This window comes from Schistocerca serialis, chromosome 8 (assembly GCF_023864345.2).
Source record: "Schistocerca serialis cubense isolate TAMUIC-IGC-003099 chromosome 8, iqSchSeri2.2, whole genome shotgun sequence".
NCBI classification, from domain to species: Eukaryota; Metazoa; Arthropoda; class Insecta; order Orthoptera; family Acrididae; genus Schistocerca; species Schistocerca serialis.
The window spans coordinates 487355734-487370742 of record NC_064645.1 but is presented as its reverse complement, the minus strand read 5'-3'; the positions used below and the strand labels follow the sequence as shown (position 1 = coordinate 487370742).

The 15009-nt window shown below is 40.0% G+C and overlaps 1 protein-coding gene across 1 annotated transcript in view; it reads left to right on the top strand.

Annotated features, from left to right (window-relative positions):
* Nucleotides 1–381: 381 nt before the first annotated feature.
* LOC126416744 (39S ribosomal protein L14, mitochondrial) overlaps nt 382–15009 on the top strand; it is a 34286-nt gene continuing 19658 nt past the window's right edge. Inside the window, exons 1-2 of the mRNA XM_050084580.1 lie at nt 382–577; nt 858–1061. Of these exons, the coding sequence (XP_049940537.1) occupies nt 869–1061 (193 nt within the window). The 5' untranslated portion in view covers nt 382–577; nt 858–868. The remainder of the gene's footprint in view (nt 578–857; nt 1062–15009) is intronic.

The window sequence follows — 15009 nt, the reverse complement described above, 5'->3', positions numbered from 1 at the left end:
GAATCCTGAGGATACAGTTTAGTAACATGGTGATACATACTTCTCAGGGTCCTTAGGAAACCCACAAAAAGACACATGAGGGTCTTCGTCTTGTTGTTGCTGCAATTTATTGCTTACAAATGCTCCCGTTTGTAAAAACCATTGTACAAACCAAACTAAACTACTACTATTCGCTTTCGCTTTCACGATCGCACCGAACTCAACGGTTTTAATTACTGGCAGCTTGGCGCGCTACTGGCGCAGTGGACAACAAAGCTGAGGCGAAGTGTCGAGACAGTTATGTTACTCTGTGAGCAGAAACCCGTATATCGGTTCTTAACCGCAGCCAATCAGGAGGCGCAATCGCTCTATCCCGAAATGCTTGTACACGATGAACCAAAGCTTCGCGAAGCGAATGTCACGTCTTTATTGTTATCTTTGGAATAAGCATACAGTCAACAGTGTGTGTTTATTGTTTTGAAAGAAGTGGTTGTGTTATAATAGATTTCAGATGAGGTGCAGGATAATAGGTACATAAAGTGGCAAGGAAGCAAGAGCTGAACAATCTTTCACTAGGACTCACATCTGGTTCTTGCAGGTAACAAAAAACTGTAGTTTACGCATTGCTTCATGTTTATTTGGTACAGTTGTCATGGTATAAGCGATAGAAATATCACAATAGCTTATAGCACATTAGAAAAGGAAATGGCAGTGGGCGCACTTTGCTTGTAAAAACGATTACAGTTTTCTTCCACAGTGTAAATTTCTTAGGGTTAGAAACAGATTGACTATGTTATATATGTTCTAAATATACAGAAAATAGTTTCATGGTTCGTACAACACAGATAGTGAAATATGTACGTTATTAATTCTTCCAGTTGCTGGCAAGATGAACATAATGCAGGCACTCAATGTAGCCAAGCAGGTATGCCAGATTCATACTTCAGCGCGACCCCATCAAATAATCAAGCTTACAAGGATGAGAGTTGTGGATAATAGTCAGATCGGGAAACTGGCCATGGCTGAAGGGAAACCACCAAGATGTATTCATGTTTACAACAAGAAAGGTGTAGGCACTATTGGTATGTATAAAGTATATCCTATACTGTAATGTTTATATGTTTACTGTATTGTTACTGCTCTTAAATGCTGTCTTACTAGTCTGAGAAAAGACAGATGTATCAACTGAACAGGCATTATTGTCATTTACAAACCGAATCATAACTCCATTAACAGAAGAATGGAATCTTTTATGATCTGTCAAAAGCTTCAGCTGTGTAAGCTATCAGATTCTTTTAAGGAAGGCAGAGTTCTGTTGGTTGAGTGGGTCAGTAACAATGTGGGTTAAATCCTACCTCAGTGACAAAAAAACAGTTGGATATCACAGATCGAACATGTGCATCGTCTATGTAGGGCAATGGCAACTATGGATCCCCACAGGACTTAGACCTTGGTCCTCTTTTGTTCATCTTTATTAAGCACCTTCTAATGTGTACCAGCTTTGCAATGCATTTTGCACTTTTTGTGGATGACACAACTTATGCGTAACAAAGTGGTCACAATAATCCAGAGGAAATTGCAAATACTGTCTGTCCTGAAGTTCGAAAGTGTTTTGATTCAAATGGACACACAATAAATGGGAAAGAGACACCACAGTTCCTTCATTTCCGTGTGAACAAAAAATTTTCATGGCAGGTTAACATTAAGTGTGGTAGTCAAGAATTAATGAATGTGGCATCATATAATTTCCTGGGTGTACACATTGATCATATCTTTCACCCTATTTTTTTTTTAAAAAACTTAGTTCAGCCGCTTATGTTGTCCATATAATTACTTACATTTGTGATACTGATGCTGTTAAAATGGCATACTTCACCTGTCTCCACTTACTATCTTATGCTGTTGTATTCTGTGGCAATCATACACAGATAACAAATTTTAAGCTCTCAAAGCAGGATAATTAGTGATGTGCAAGGTTCACCGTGCACGTTCATGTAGAAACCCGTTTAGGTAATTATGAGTTCTATTATAAGAATCATTCTCTGCACAAATCAAACATCTCATATTAGAGGCACAATATGAGGAGAAATCTTGACCTAAACTGTGAACTAAAGGACTTTAGTATTGTGCAGAAATAAGTGCAGTACAGAAGCACGAAATAAGAGCAGTACAGAAGCACAAGAATGCTCTCCCTCTTCAAATTAAATCTTCTGTCAGTGAACAACTGTATAAATGTACCTGCAGCTCTGCACCATATGTGACAATACAATGCCCATGAACTTTGACTTTGGGAACAACCTGATTCTTGCACAATTTTTACTGCAACCCTCACAATTTGTTTTATAAGAATAATTATTTAGTTAGTAGAACATATTAATTTACAATTAAGTATTTATAATCACATGTTGTTCTGTATGTTTACAAAGTTTGTATTTTCTTTTAAATGTCTGTTAACCTGTCTTATTTGTTCACGTTACATACATTATTTTATTAGCACTATATTATCTTCTTGAAGTACTGTTATTGGTCAGTTTCTTAATAAATGTTCTTCGTATGAATATTTGACATAACTTTTGATTTATTCTATGTCCAACTGAATCACTTGTTAACTGCATACATGGTTTCGAATGTTCATTATGTTTCGAATGTTCATTATCCCAATAAATAACTTTTGAGTTTTTCATTGTTCCATATTAACACTCTATGGACAGAATTATGAATCAATAAACACAAAAAATTAGAATCAAACAATGGAAAATCCAGGATGGAATGTAACAGTATTATGAGAAGGAAAGTTGCTACTCACCATATAGTGGGGATGCTGAGTGGCAGATAGGCACAACAAAAAGACTTTCACAATTAAAGCTTTTGTCCAATGGCCTTCGTCAACAATTGTCACACATACGCACATACACTCACTCACACAAATGCATCTCAAACACATGACTGCAGCCTGAGGCAACTGAAACCACACTGTCATATTAGAATCGTTACATACATATTACATTAGGCATCTAAAGATATGGGTGAATTACATATTGGCTAGTGAATATTTACTCATATGAAAGTACTTAAGAAGCTGAAACACTTGACTTGTATAGTTATTATTTCTTATGAAAGTCCAGAAAACAGTTCTTTTTTTTCCGATGCACAAATGAGCATTATATTCTTCTGTCAAACAACTGATGGACTACCTTTGCAGTTTGGCATTTTGCATCTGCCTCTCTTCTCCAACACAATTTGCCAATGACCAACATTGTCTTGGCGAACAAACGGTTGAGGAATTAGTTTAGGTGCATGTCCTACTTTGTTCTTTATGTCTTTGTTCATTCTGCATAGGACATTGGCTATGTCAGCTTTGAACTGACAAAGTGGCCTCTGCTTATTTTTGGAGATCCAAATGGAGTCACTGTCCCTTCTGTACAAGGGCCATGGATTTACTACCACCATGTCAAGGAAGTGAAAAAACAGTTGCATATAGTACTTCATTGATCGGATGTTGATTCTGTATAGTGCAATGAGAGAATCTTATAGATGCATTCTTCCCATAAACCTGTTGTAGACGTAAATAAATGATGGACAATCAACTTCAATTTTTGATTTGGCCTTCCTACCCCATCATTCCACTTTACTTTGGTTCTGCAGCAGAAAATGTAGATGCAAGTACTACAGATCTGTTATCAAACCATCTGGCACACATACACATTGACCGTCAATATCTGCCTCCCATTCATCATATTTGCCGCCTCTGGATCACGGGGTCCCGGGTTCGATTCCCGACCAGGTCGAGGATTTTCTCCACTTGGGGACTGGGTGTTTGTGTTGTCATCATCATTTGGGAAATGCCGAGAATGGAATGGAAATATTCGGACCTTGTACAGCTGCTGATGACCACAATGTTGAGTGCCCCACAAACCAACATCATCAACATCTCACCTTTTTTTTCCCCCCAAACCTTTGTCAGTTGCCAACACACAGCCAGGCAACCTGTTGACTCTGACAGTCCCCAACCAAAAGATCTTCATGTGAGCAAGCTCTGAAAGGAGTGGTATTGTTGTAAACCCATTGTCAAAGTACAACAAGTGGTTCCATTGTCGGGGAATGACCTTGCAAAGTTGTAAAATGACATTGGCGTTAGCCCCTAAATCTTGCATTCTGGCAAAGGGTAATGTTCCCCACAATACACTTCAGAAATGTACACAATTCCTTTCCAAACACACAAGATATATAATTTATACCCCCATTTGTGAGGTTTATTTGGCTTGTACTGTTTGAAGCTAGACATTCCCTTGAACGGCACCATCTGCTCATCAACACATAGCATCCTATCAATATGTAGGTTGTTAAATTTTTTGAGCAAACTGTTTATTAGTGGCCAACCTTGAAAAGTGTGTCTTTATTTGCACCTACATCAGGCATTTTGGTGTTGTCATTGAAATGGAGATTTGACTTTATATCTTCCCACCTCTCTCGACTCATCACACTTGACAAGCAAGAAACACTAAATGAAGGCGACCAACATAATTGAGAACGTGGTACACTAACAAGTGACATATAGAATGCTGTCCCTATGTATTTCACTGACAGTCAGTTGGAGAGGTTTAGCTAGATTCTTCTGTGGAGAGGTTTAGCTAGATTCTTCTGAACAGAATACAGGTTTGTCTGTTCAGTAATATGTTTGAGAAGTTGAATGTCAAAGAAGTGTTTGAAATACTCAACAAGTTCCTGGATTGAAGTAGACTCAGGGATTGAACCTAGCCAGTGTGGTATGTCATGAGCACTGTTGCCATTACTAATATGTCTCCAAACTGGTTTTCGCGTAGTGGCTCCATGTGACACTGAAGCAGCTGAAGTATGTCTGCATCAGGAACACTGGTATCATCTTCACTACTTGCTCCTGAAAGTGTCAAAACATATACTTTTTGGTGTCTTTTTAAAATCAATAAAGCAGAAACAGTACTACCCTAATGCTGCAGTACAGCCCTGAGATAAAAGCAAATACCTTACCATCTTCAGAACTGCTGGTTGTTGCTTCACTATTTGTTGACTTGCTTGTCTGTCTTACTGAACGAGTCACTCAGGCAACTGTCATCGCTCTCTCCACTAACTACACGAGCAACAGCAAGCCCATTCTTTCCATAACATGCTGCAGCTTTCGTGATCCAAACAAACAACAGTTTTGTTGCATATGCGTAAGTTGTCAAATTTTTAACGCTTACAGGTTGTATGAGCCATGTCTACAGTAACCGTTTTTCATCCAGAAGTACATCAATATTACACACATCATACAATATTTATGTAAAGTAGATAACTTGCATTCTTCAAGATCAGTAATACTAAGTAACTACAGCTGAAACACACATGGCCACACTCGCGGAACTCATTAGAGACAACTGTTCAAATAGTTGACGAAACTGCCACAGCGCAGGGCCAGTTTCGACATCTTTTGTCTGAAGCGTCACGCATCTGCTGTGCTTGGCAACTGCATGAAAATACTTCTTGTTAAGCGCATACGGCAATGTATTCTAAGCTTTACAAATTTGTTGTGATCATCAATAGAGGGTTAAAGTGGTGCAGATGGCTATTATTAATTAATCAGATAGCTTATGCCCTGGCACTACATTATACCAGAAAAAAATTATTATGTTATAATGTCATCAGAAATTTAATGGAGGACAAGTTAATCACTTGGTGTAAGTCCTAGAGCATGTGAAAGTTGTGATAACCATCATTCTAATATTTCGTGTAAGTATTAGGGCTGTATTTAAACGTGTCAAGCTGAACTGACATGTGGAACTTAGCACCAAGATTGGTGAAAATCTGATGTGTCAGAGGAAAATACAAAATGAAAAGCTTCTCTGCTATTGTGTAATATTGGTTTAGGCCATGATGTAAATATTAGGCCACGATGTAAATACAATTGGTATTTATCTGTTGTGCAGAACAGAACCATGTAATGTAACATTATGTGAGGGTTAGTGTTCAAATGGGAAAGCAGTGACTGATAAGGGGGTGAGACAGGTTGTCTAGACCCCGATGTTATTCAGTCTGTACATTGAGCAAGCAGTAAAGGAAACCAAAGAGAAAATTGAAGTAGGAACTAAAGTTCAGATGGAAGAAACAAAAACTTTGAGGTCTGCCGATGACATTGTAATTCTGTGAGAGTGAGCAAAGGACTTGGATGAGCATTTGAACGGAATGGACAGTGTCTTGAAAGAAGATTATAAGACAAACACCAGTAAAGCAAAACAAAGACAATGGAATGCACTCAAATTAAATTGGTGATGCTGAGGGAATTAGATTAGGATATGAGTCACTTAACCCATTAACTTACTAATATTTTTCCCTATAGTCAACCCTACATTACCATTTAAATTTATGGAACTCAGCATATTTTGTCTTGCACACTTTTCTCAAAACTAAATAATTTTTTGATAGGCATTCTTTATATAGCCTATCTTAAAATTTATTGAAGTGATGAACAGTGAAGGTAATACTGTTTCAGAAGTTTTTGTTGGTGTCGGTATACCCGCAACCATTCAGGCACATGCAATGCCACTAAACATTTCTCACACTCGTATCATGTGTCACTTTTCTTCTTCCATGCTTTGCACACAACCCAATTTCTGGAGGTTGTTTTCTTGAAGAGATTGGGGGAGGCAGATAAACCCAACAAAATGTGCCCAATTTGCTGCCTGCAGTCTAACTGCGGAAATTCCAGATTAGGTCCGTCCACATCTAGTGTAGAATGAGATTTTCACTCTCCAGCGGTGTATGTGCTGATATGAAACTTCCTGGCAGGTTAAAACTATGTGCCAGACCAAGACTCAAACTTGGGACCTTTGTCTTTCGCGGGCAAGTGCTCTACCATCTGAGCTACCCAAGCGCGACTCGTTCCCTGTCGTCACAGCTGCACTTCTGCCAGTACTCGCCTCCTACCTTTCAAACTTTACAGAAGCTCTCCTGCGAACTAGCACTCCTGGAAGAAAGGATATTGCGGAGACATCACTTACCCACAGCCTGGGGAGGTACTGGCAGAAGTGAAGCTGTGAGGAAGGGGCATGAGCCGTGCTTGGGTACCTCAGATGGTAGAGCACTTGTCCGCGAAAGGCAAAGGTCCTGAGTTCGAGTCCTGGTCCGGCACACAGTTTTAATCTGCCCGTAAGTTTCATATCTAAGGTAGTCTGATGGAGTGATGTCTGCTCTATTGTGTCCTCAGCCAGCTGAATTGTAAACTGACTGAAATTAGATTTTTTCCTCTGTACTTTGTTTAGGAGGACATATGAATTGAAAATCCCAATGCTGATCAGGTAAAAGAAAATTTTCTTACGTCCTTCGGCATATCTTTTCATGAGAGGGAAAGATGACAACTGCTGGTCCTGTCTGACAACTGCATTCAGTGAATTGTTGTATTGTGCAATTTCTTGGAGTTTCTGGACTGAGGTTTTGGTTTTCATTACAGTTTCTCCTCTTGCTGTCGTAAGTGACACCTGTATGAATAGTAGATAGAATATTTGGTTCTTTTTTATCCTTCCACTTCAGAGCCATACGCTTGTGTGAAAATAACACTAGAGTCTCTCCTTTCTTAGTGTAGATTTTTGAAACTGGTATGGCATATTTAGCTCTGGGGATCTAACTGTCCCTATGGCATTTGTGCTCATTTCAGTGAGCCTTACAAGCAATGGTGAGGTAGTATACCAGCTGTCAACATATACTGTATGACCATTGGAGGTCCATGACAACAGCTTCACTAATCAGGATTTCTTTGTTGCTTGGTTTAGGCATTTTTCGTGTGTAAATATCAAATCCTGATCGATAACCACTATTTGACTCACAAATTTTGGGGAACTTTATTCCAAAACATGCCCTTTTTTTGGGGACTGAATTGGATGTAGCAAAGTCTACTCTTAATTTCATTAAGCTTTCATCAGATGCAATATCTTCCTCAACATTATAAATTCTTTGGAAATTTTGTTTCAGATGGTCAGTAAGAGTATGTAACTTGTTCATATAGTTTGCATGGTCAGCATTTTCATTATTTGCAATATGAAGGAGCCAGAAAATGTGTAAGAATTTCCTGTAGGGCAAGATGTCAGAAATGAATGAAGTATGAATTGATTTCTTTACAGACTAATATGAATGAAGTGTTGGCTGCTTCAACTGTGCCCATAAAAGTACTTACTTATTTACTCCCCGACTCTACAGCCCTTGAAGGGCCTTGGTCTGCATCACAATATCCTGCCATTCTATCCAGTCCATGGCTTCCCGTCTGCATCCTCTGACACTCAGCTTTTTCATATCTTCTTCAATTCCGTCCACCCATCTCTTTCTGGGACATCCCTTCTGTGGTCTGCCTCCAGCCTTGCCATCAAAAATCTTCTTATGTGTTCTGTCTTTGTCCGTTCTGACCACGTGTCCTGCCCTTCGCAGTCTTCTTATTTTAATGGTGGTGACAATGTCAGGTTCTTCAAAAAGTTGTTCTAATTCTGCATTCATATGGATGAGCCAACCTTCTTGATCGTGTATTGGGACATATATTTTATGCAGAACCTCTCTCTCCCAAATACTAAGGATCTTTTCCTAATTTGCAGTCATGATCCATGTCTCGGCATCATACACAACACCTGCTCTTATAATTGCTTTGTAAATGAGTATTTTAGATTTTCATGATAGAAGCAAGCTCCTAAGAATGGGTAATGTGGCAAAGTAGCATTTGTTGCCTGCTGCTACTCTAGCCTTCACCTCACTGCTGATGTCATTTGTCTCTTTGATAGTCGATCTGAGGCACTTGAAGTCTCTCACCCTTTCAAACCTTTTGCTGGCTATCCTGAGATTTGGTGGGTTTCGCTGGTTGGCCATTGCCATATATTTGGTCTTTTCGAAACTGACTACCAGGTCTTGTTCTCCTGTACCTCCCTCCAGTTGTTGATGGGCATCGGCCAGCGCAACAGTGTTTCATGCGAGCAATGCCACATCATCTGCGTAGGCTAGCTACTGCAGTGAACTATTGAAAATGGTTCCTCCTCTATGTAGCTCTAACTGACTTATGACTTTTTCCAGGTTGAGGTTGAACAGCAGTGAGAAGATGTGGTTATCCTGTCTCAGTCCCTTCTTCACTTCAACCTCTCTGAAGATTTTTATTTTACAGTTGGTTTCACTGAGGATCATCATAGTAAGTTTAACGAGCTTCTTACATATTCCAGCCTTTTTCATTACATTCCACGACGCCACTCTTGAGATGCTATCATAGGCCTGTTTAAAATTAATTTAAAACTGGTTTATGTTTATTTGATTTTCAAAACATTTTTTGAATAGGATGCATAATTTGAATATTTGGTCAATTGTTGACCTATTTCTTCTAAAGCCACTCTGATAGTCTCCAATTCTGTCTTCCACATAGGGAGTAAGCCTCCTACTTAGGATCTTGGAAAACACTTTATATGTAGTATTTATTAGGGAGATTCCTCGATAGTTCTGGAAGTTTAATTTATCTCCTTTTTTATGTATGGGGCACACACTTGCTGTTTTCCACTCCATTGGCATGCTGTCCTCCTGCCAGATGCTCAGTATTACTTTATGTGTCGCTTTCCACAGTGTTTTCCCCCATCATATTTGAGAATTTCCACCTGGATCTGATCTTCTCCAGGTGCCTTATTGTTTTTTAAGGTCTTAATGGCTTGTATCACTTCTTCCAATGTGGATTCTTGTGTTAAGACCTCTGGTCCATAATAAGTATTTCCACCAGATCATCTTGTTGTAATCCTTCTACTTCTGCGTTCAAACAGTGGAAAACCCAGGAGGGAATATCGCAATATTATGACAAGGGAAGTTGCTACTCACCATATAGCAGAGATGCTGAGTCACAGATAGGCACAGTTGTGTGTGTGATAGTTGCGTTTGCGTGAATGTGTGTGTGTGTGTGTGTGTGTGTGTGTGTGTGTGTGTGTGTGTGTGTGTGTGTGTTTTGTTGATGAAGACCAGTGGTCGAAAGCTTTGATGAGAGTCATTTTGTTGTGACTCTCTGTGACTCAACATCTCCTCCGCTATATGGTGAGTAGCAACTTTCCTTCTCATAATATTATTACTTCTGGGTTCAGTAACTCTTGAAAGTATTCTGCCCATCTATCAAGTTTTTTATTACTCTCCCCTATTAAGTACCCTTCTTTACTCGTACATATATTTGTTCTGGCTTGAAACTCAGCCTTTCCTTTTTTAATCTTTTGCTACATTTCACATAATTGCTTCTCTTCTCCAAGCTTTTTAATTTCTTCTTTTTTTTTCTTTTCTAGTGCTCTTTTCTACTGCCTGCAAACCCTCTTAGCTATGATGTGCTTCTCCTTATATTTATTCAGATTTGCTGTAGTTCTTCTCTGAAATAATTTCGTTCATACTAAGTTACACTCCTCAGTTCTTCTCATAAATTCTTCATCAAGCCAATCTGGCTTCCTTTTAGCCGGTACCTGTCCCAAAACCTCTCTAGCGGCCTCGAGGATTGCAGTCTTACATCGTTTCCACATTATTTCCGTATGTTCATTTGACGTATCGGTATTTCCTTAATCCTCTTCTATTTTTGTCTGATATGCTCTCCATATTTCTTCTAACTTCATTATTTTAATGTCAAAATTCTTTTGTTTATGGCCTTTTTGTTTGCTCAATAGTGAGATCCTTTGCCTGTATTTAATTCTCACTAGATGCTGGTCTGAATTGCAGACAGTTCCATGTTGGCTCCTAACATCCATTACACCCAATCTGTGCATCCAATCAATCAATATATTGTATATCTGATTTCTAGTTTGTCCATCTGGTGACATCCATGTTTCTTTCTGTATCTTTTTGTGTTGAAGGGATCTACTGTTGACAGTCATATTTTTACTTTAGCAAAATCTACAATCCTAATTCCATTCCCTCTTGATATTTCATAGAGGCTATGTGTTCATGTAGTTGGCTGATAAGCCTCTTCCTTTACTATTTTTACATTTACGTCTCCTGTTAAGATCTTAACATCACGTTTGGGAGTCTGATCAACAACTGCTCTACCTTGCTATAAAACTCATCCTTCTGTTGTTCATCTGCCTCCTCTGTGGGTGCCTGTACATTTATAATTGTTATGTGGAAAAAATTTTCCGTTAATCTTAACATGGACATCCGTTCATTGATTGGTTTGAAACACATCACAGCATGTTTCAGCTCTTTAGCGACCACAAAACCTGTTCCAAAGGCAATCGGTCTCCCATCACTAAAGAAGATCGTGAAATTTCCTGAGTCCCTTATGTCACTTCTGTTCCAATTTGCTGAAGAGCCAATATTTTTATGCCGTAGTTGCTTACTTGCGTCAGCAGCTGACGTAAGGCTCCAGCTTGGTATAGGCTTTGCACATTCCATGTTCCTACACATACCTCTTATCCTTTTTTTGTTTGATGGGGTTGTCATCAAAAGATCTGTGTGGCTTGTCCTTTGTTATCATTTGCAACAATTGATTTTTACAGGGGAAGATTGCTAATCTTCTGCCCAACCATTTGAGGGGTTGCCCCTTACAGCTCGTTGGGTAGCTGGCTCCATTTTCAGCCTTTGTAGATTCATCTGTTGATTGCAAGGCAGCATTTGTTGGTTGGGGGTACCTCTGCCTTTTTCCAAGCCATTGGCCCTCATACATGCTGGTTTTGGTCTGCCCCAGGTATTTTATTCCCCTGGTACATTCCATATCCGGAGGATGTTCCCCTATTCACCACTTGGGGAGGCACCCGATGGGGGACAAGCAACCCCACATGGGGCCCATAAGAAAACATAAAACAAAATATGCTTGAATTTCATCAGATGTAGTAGGAAACCAATCAGTTTGATTTCAAAGCAGGATATTTTTTGGTAACATATTGTCATATGACATATAAAGAATAGTTCCTACTCACCATACAGTGGAGATGTTGTCTCTCAGATAGGCTCAACGAAAAAACTGCCAAACAAAGCTTCTGATCAAACAGCCCTTCATCAGAATTATACAACATACACACGCATGACCAGTCTTTGGCTGTCAAGGCCAGCAATGGGAGAAGCAAACAGGGTGGTGAGAATAAGGAGTAGCCTGGGGCAGAGAGGGAGAGGGATAGTAGATAGGGGTGGGGGTCGGTAAAGTGCTGCTTATGGGAGCATAGTGGGATGGAGGGGGGGGGGGGATGAGGGCAGTGGAAATAGGAGAGAAGTAAAAAGAGTGTAGGTGCATTGATGTAATAGAGGGCTGTGTAGTGCTGGAATGGGAACAGGAAAGGGGATTGGTGGGTAAAGGACAATAACTAATGAAGGTTGAGGAGGCCAGGAGGGTTATGGGGATATAGGCTATATTGTTGGGAGACATCCCACCTGCGAAATTCAGAAAAACTTGTGTTGGTGAGAAGGATCCAGATAGCACAGGCTGTGAAGCAGTTGCTGAAATGAAGAACATTGTGTTGAAACTTCCTGGAAAATTAAAACTGTGTGCCGGACCGAGTCTCGAACTCGGGACCTTTGCCTTTCGCTGGCAAGTGCTCTACCAGCTGAGCTACCCAAGCATGACTCACGCCCCATCCTCACAGCTTTACTTCTGCCAGTACCTCGCCTCCTACCTTCCAAGCTTTACAGAAGCTCTCCTGCGAACCTTGCAGAACTAGCACTCCTGAAAGAAAAGATGCTGTGGATATATGGCTTAGCCACAGCCTGGGGGATGTTTCCAGAATGAGATTCTCATTCTGCAGTGGAGTGTGCGCTGATTTGAAACTTCCTAGCAGATTAAAACTGTGTGCCGGACCGAGACTCGAACTCGGGACCTTTGCCTTTCGTGGGCAAGTGCTCTACCAACTGAGCTACCCAAGCACGACTCACGCCCCGTCCTCACAGCTTTACTTCTGCCAGTACATTGTCTCCTACCTTCCAAACTTTACAGAAGCTCTCCTGCGAAGCTTGCAGAACTAGCACTCCTGAAAGAAAGGTTACTGCAGACACATGACTTATGTCTGCAAGGTTTGCAGGAGAGCTTCTGTAAAGTTTGGAAGGTAGGAGACGAGGTACTGGCAGAAGTAAAGCTGTGAGGACGGGGTGTGAGTCGTGCTTGGGTAGCTCAGTTGGTAGAGCACTTGCCTGCGAAAGGCAAAGGTCCCGAGTTCGAGTCTCGGTCCGGCACACAGTTTTAATCTACCAGGAAGTTTCATATCAGCGCACACTCCACTGCAGAGTGAAAATCTAATTCTGGAAACATTGTGTTGGGTGGTCCAACTGTTTCTTGGCCACAGTTTGTCAGTGGCCATTCATCCGAACAGACAGCTTGTTGGTTGTCATGCGCACATAGAATGCAGTACAGTGGTTGCGACTCAGGTTGTATATCATATGACTGTTTTCACAGGTAGCCCTGCTTTTGATGGGTTAGGTAATGCTTATGACTTGAGTAGGTGATGATGGGAGGATGTATGGTACACGTCTTGCATGTAGGTCTGTTCCAGAGATATGAGCCATGAGGCAAGTTCTTGGGAGCAGGGGTTGTGTATGGATGGACAGGTTGGAAGGATTATTATGGTCTGTGAAGGCCTCAGTGAAATCCTTGGTATGTTTTGAGAGGGACTGCTGATCATACGGATGCGACAGTCACGAGTGGCTAATCTGTGTGAAAGGGATTTCTTGGTATGGAATGGGTGACAGTTGTTGATGTGGTGGTATTGCTGGTAGTGGGTATGTTTGATATGGATGAAGGTACTGATTTTACTATTTTTGACGTGGAGGTCAACATCGAGGAAGGTGGCTTGTGGTTGAAATCCCTTTACATAAGGTGGGAAAGGAAAAGGACACACTGAAGGATGGATCCGGATAATCGTATCATTTTTCCTTCGACAGTTCACATTTATTTACAGACCACATTACACTAACAAACTGAATATAATATTAACCATGCCAAAGAATGAGCAACAGGACCTTTTCTTTTTACAAATAATTGGTTTGAGCTACTGATCGAAGGCCCCATGCCACAAGCAAGAAGTCGATAACAAATACAAAATTGCAAGATAATAAGGTAAGACATTTCTTAATTAAAACAGTCTGGCCTTGGGATAATTAAAAGAAATTAGTCTCCCAAAATCTTAAGGACAAATCACCACTTATGACTTATAAGGATCTTAAATAAATTTAAATTAATTTCAGTATTAATCAGACTAGCCTTTGAAAGGAACATCTTTAGCTGTGATTACCAATTAGCAGATCACAAGAGAGCTTGTAAATAACAGCGTAGGCTAAACAAACTTAAGAAATATGCTGCTAGAAAATCTCCACTAGGATAATGTCGGGCAGCCAAAAACACCATGGTGCTGCATAACAGCAACTGCCCACCCCCACCAGGTAAGTGTTACCTCAAACAGTAGACCTACTAAGAGATGCTAACATGAGCTAAGTTATAGGTTAAGAAAATGTAATTCGCCCACTCCTTAATAACTTAGTGGCACAAAACCTCCAAATCTGCCATAATAATCAAAGAGTAACATTACTCAAAATTGCACTGAGCAAACACCGCATAACAACATAAAACAGTAAAATGATAGCACAATAAACCTCTCCTGCAAAATAATTTAATTGAATAAGGTGAAATCATTAATCTCAGAAAGTTACTTAAAATCGAAAAACAGTCAGTAAGTCACTCAGGCTACACAGCCAGAGACTTGTTTTTGCCAAAACTGAAATTTCTGTGAGAAATAGAAGCTTACCTCTAGGTGGTGGTACATAATTACTAGCATTTACAAGTAAGGCTCTCTTCCATGGCATTTAGATTTTAGAACGATCTAAAACACAGTTTGAACACCATACATTAGTTCAATAAATTTCCTTAATTATGTTAAAAGATTAAATAATTAATCCAAGGCATGAAAAACAACCACTTAATAAACCAACTTTACCCCAGAGCTTATGAGCAATTTAACAACACTAAATACCCAATTTCATTAAACACTAGTTCAACAAGTGACCTGATGGCTCACAGGAAAATAACATGGCTTTAAAAGCCACCAGATTTAAAGTGTCAGC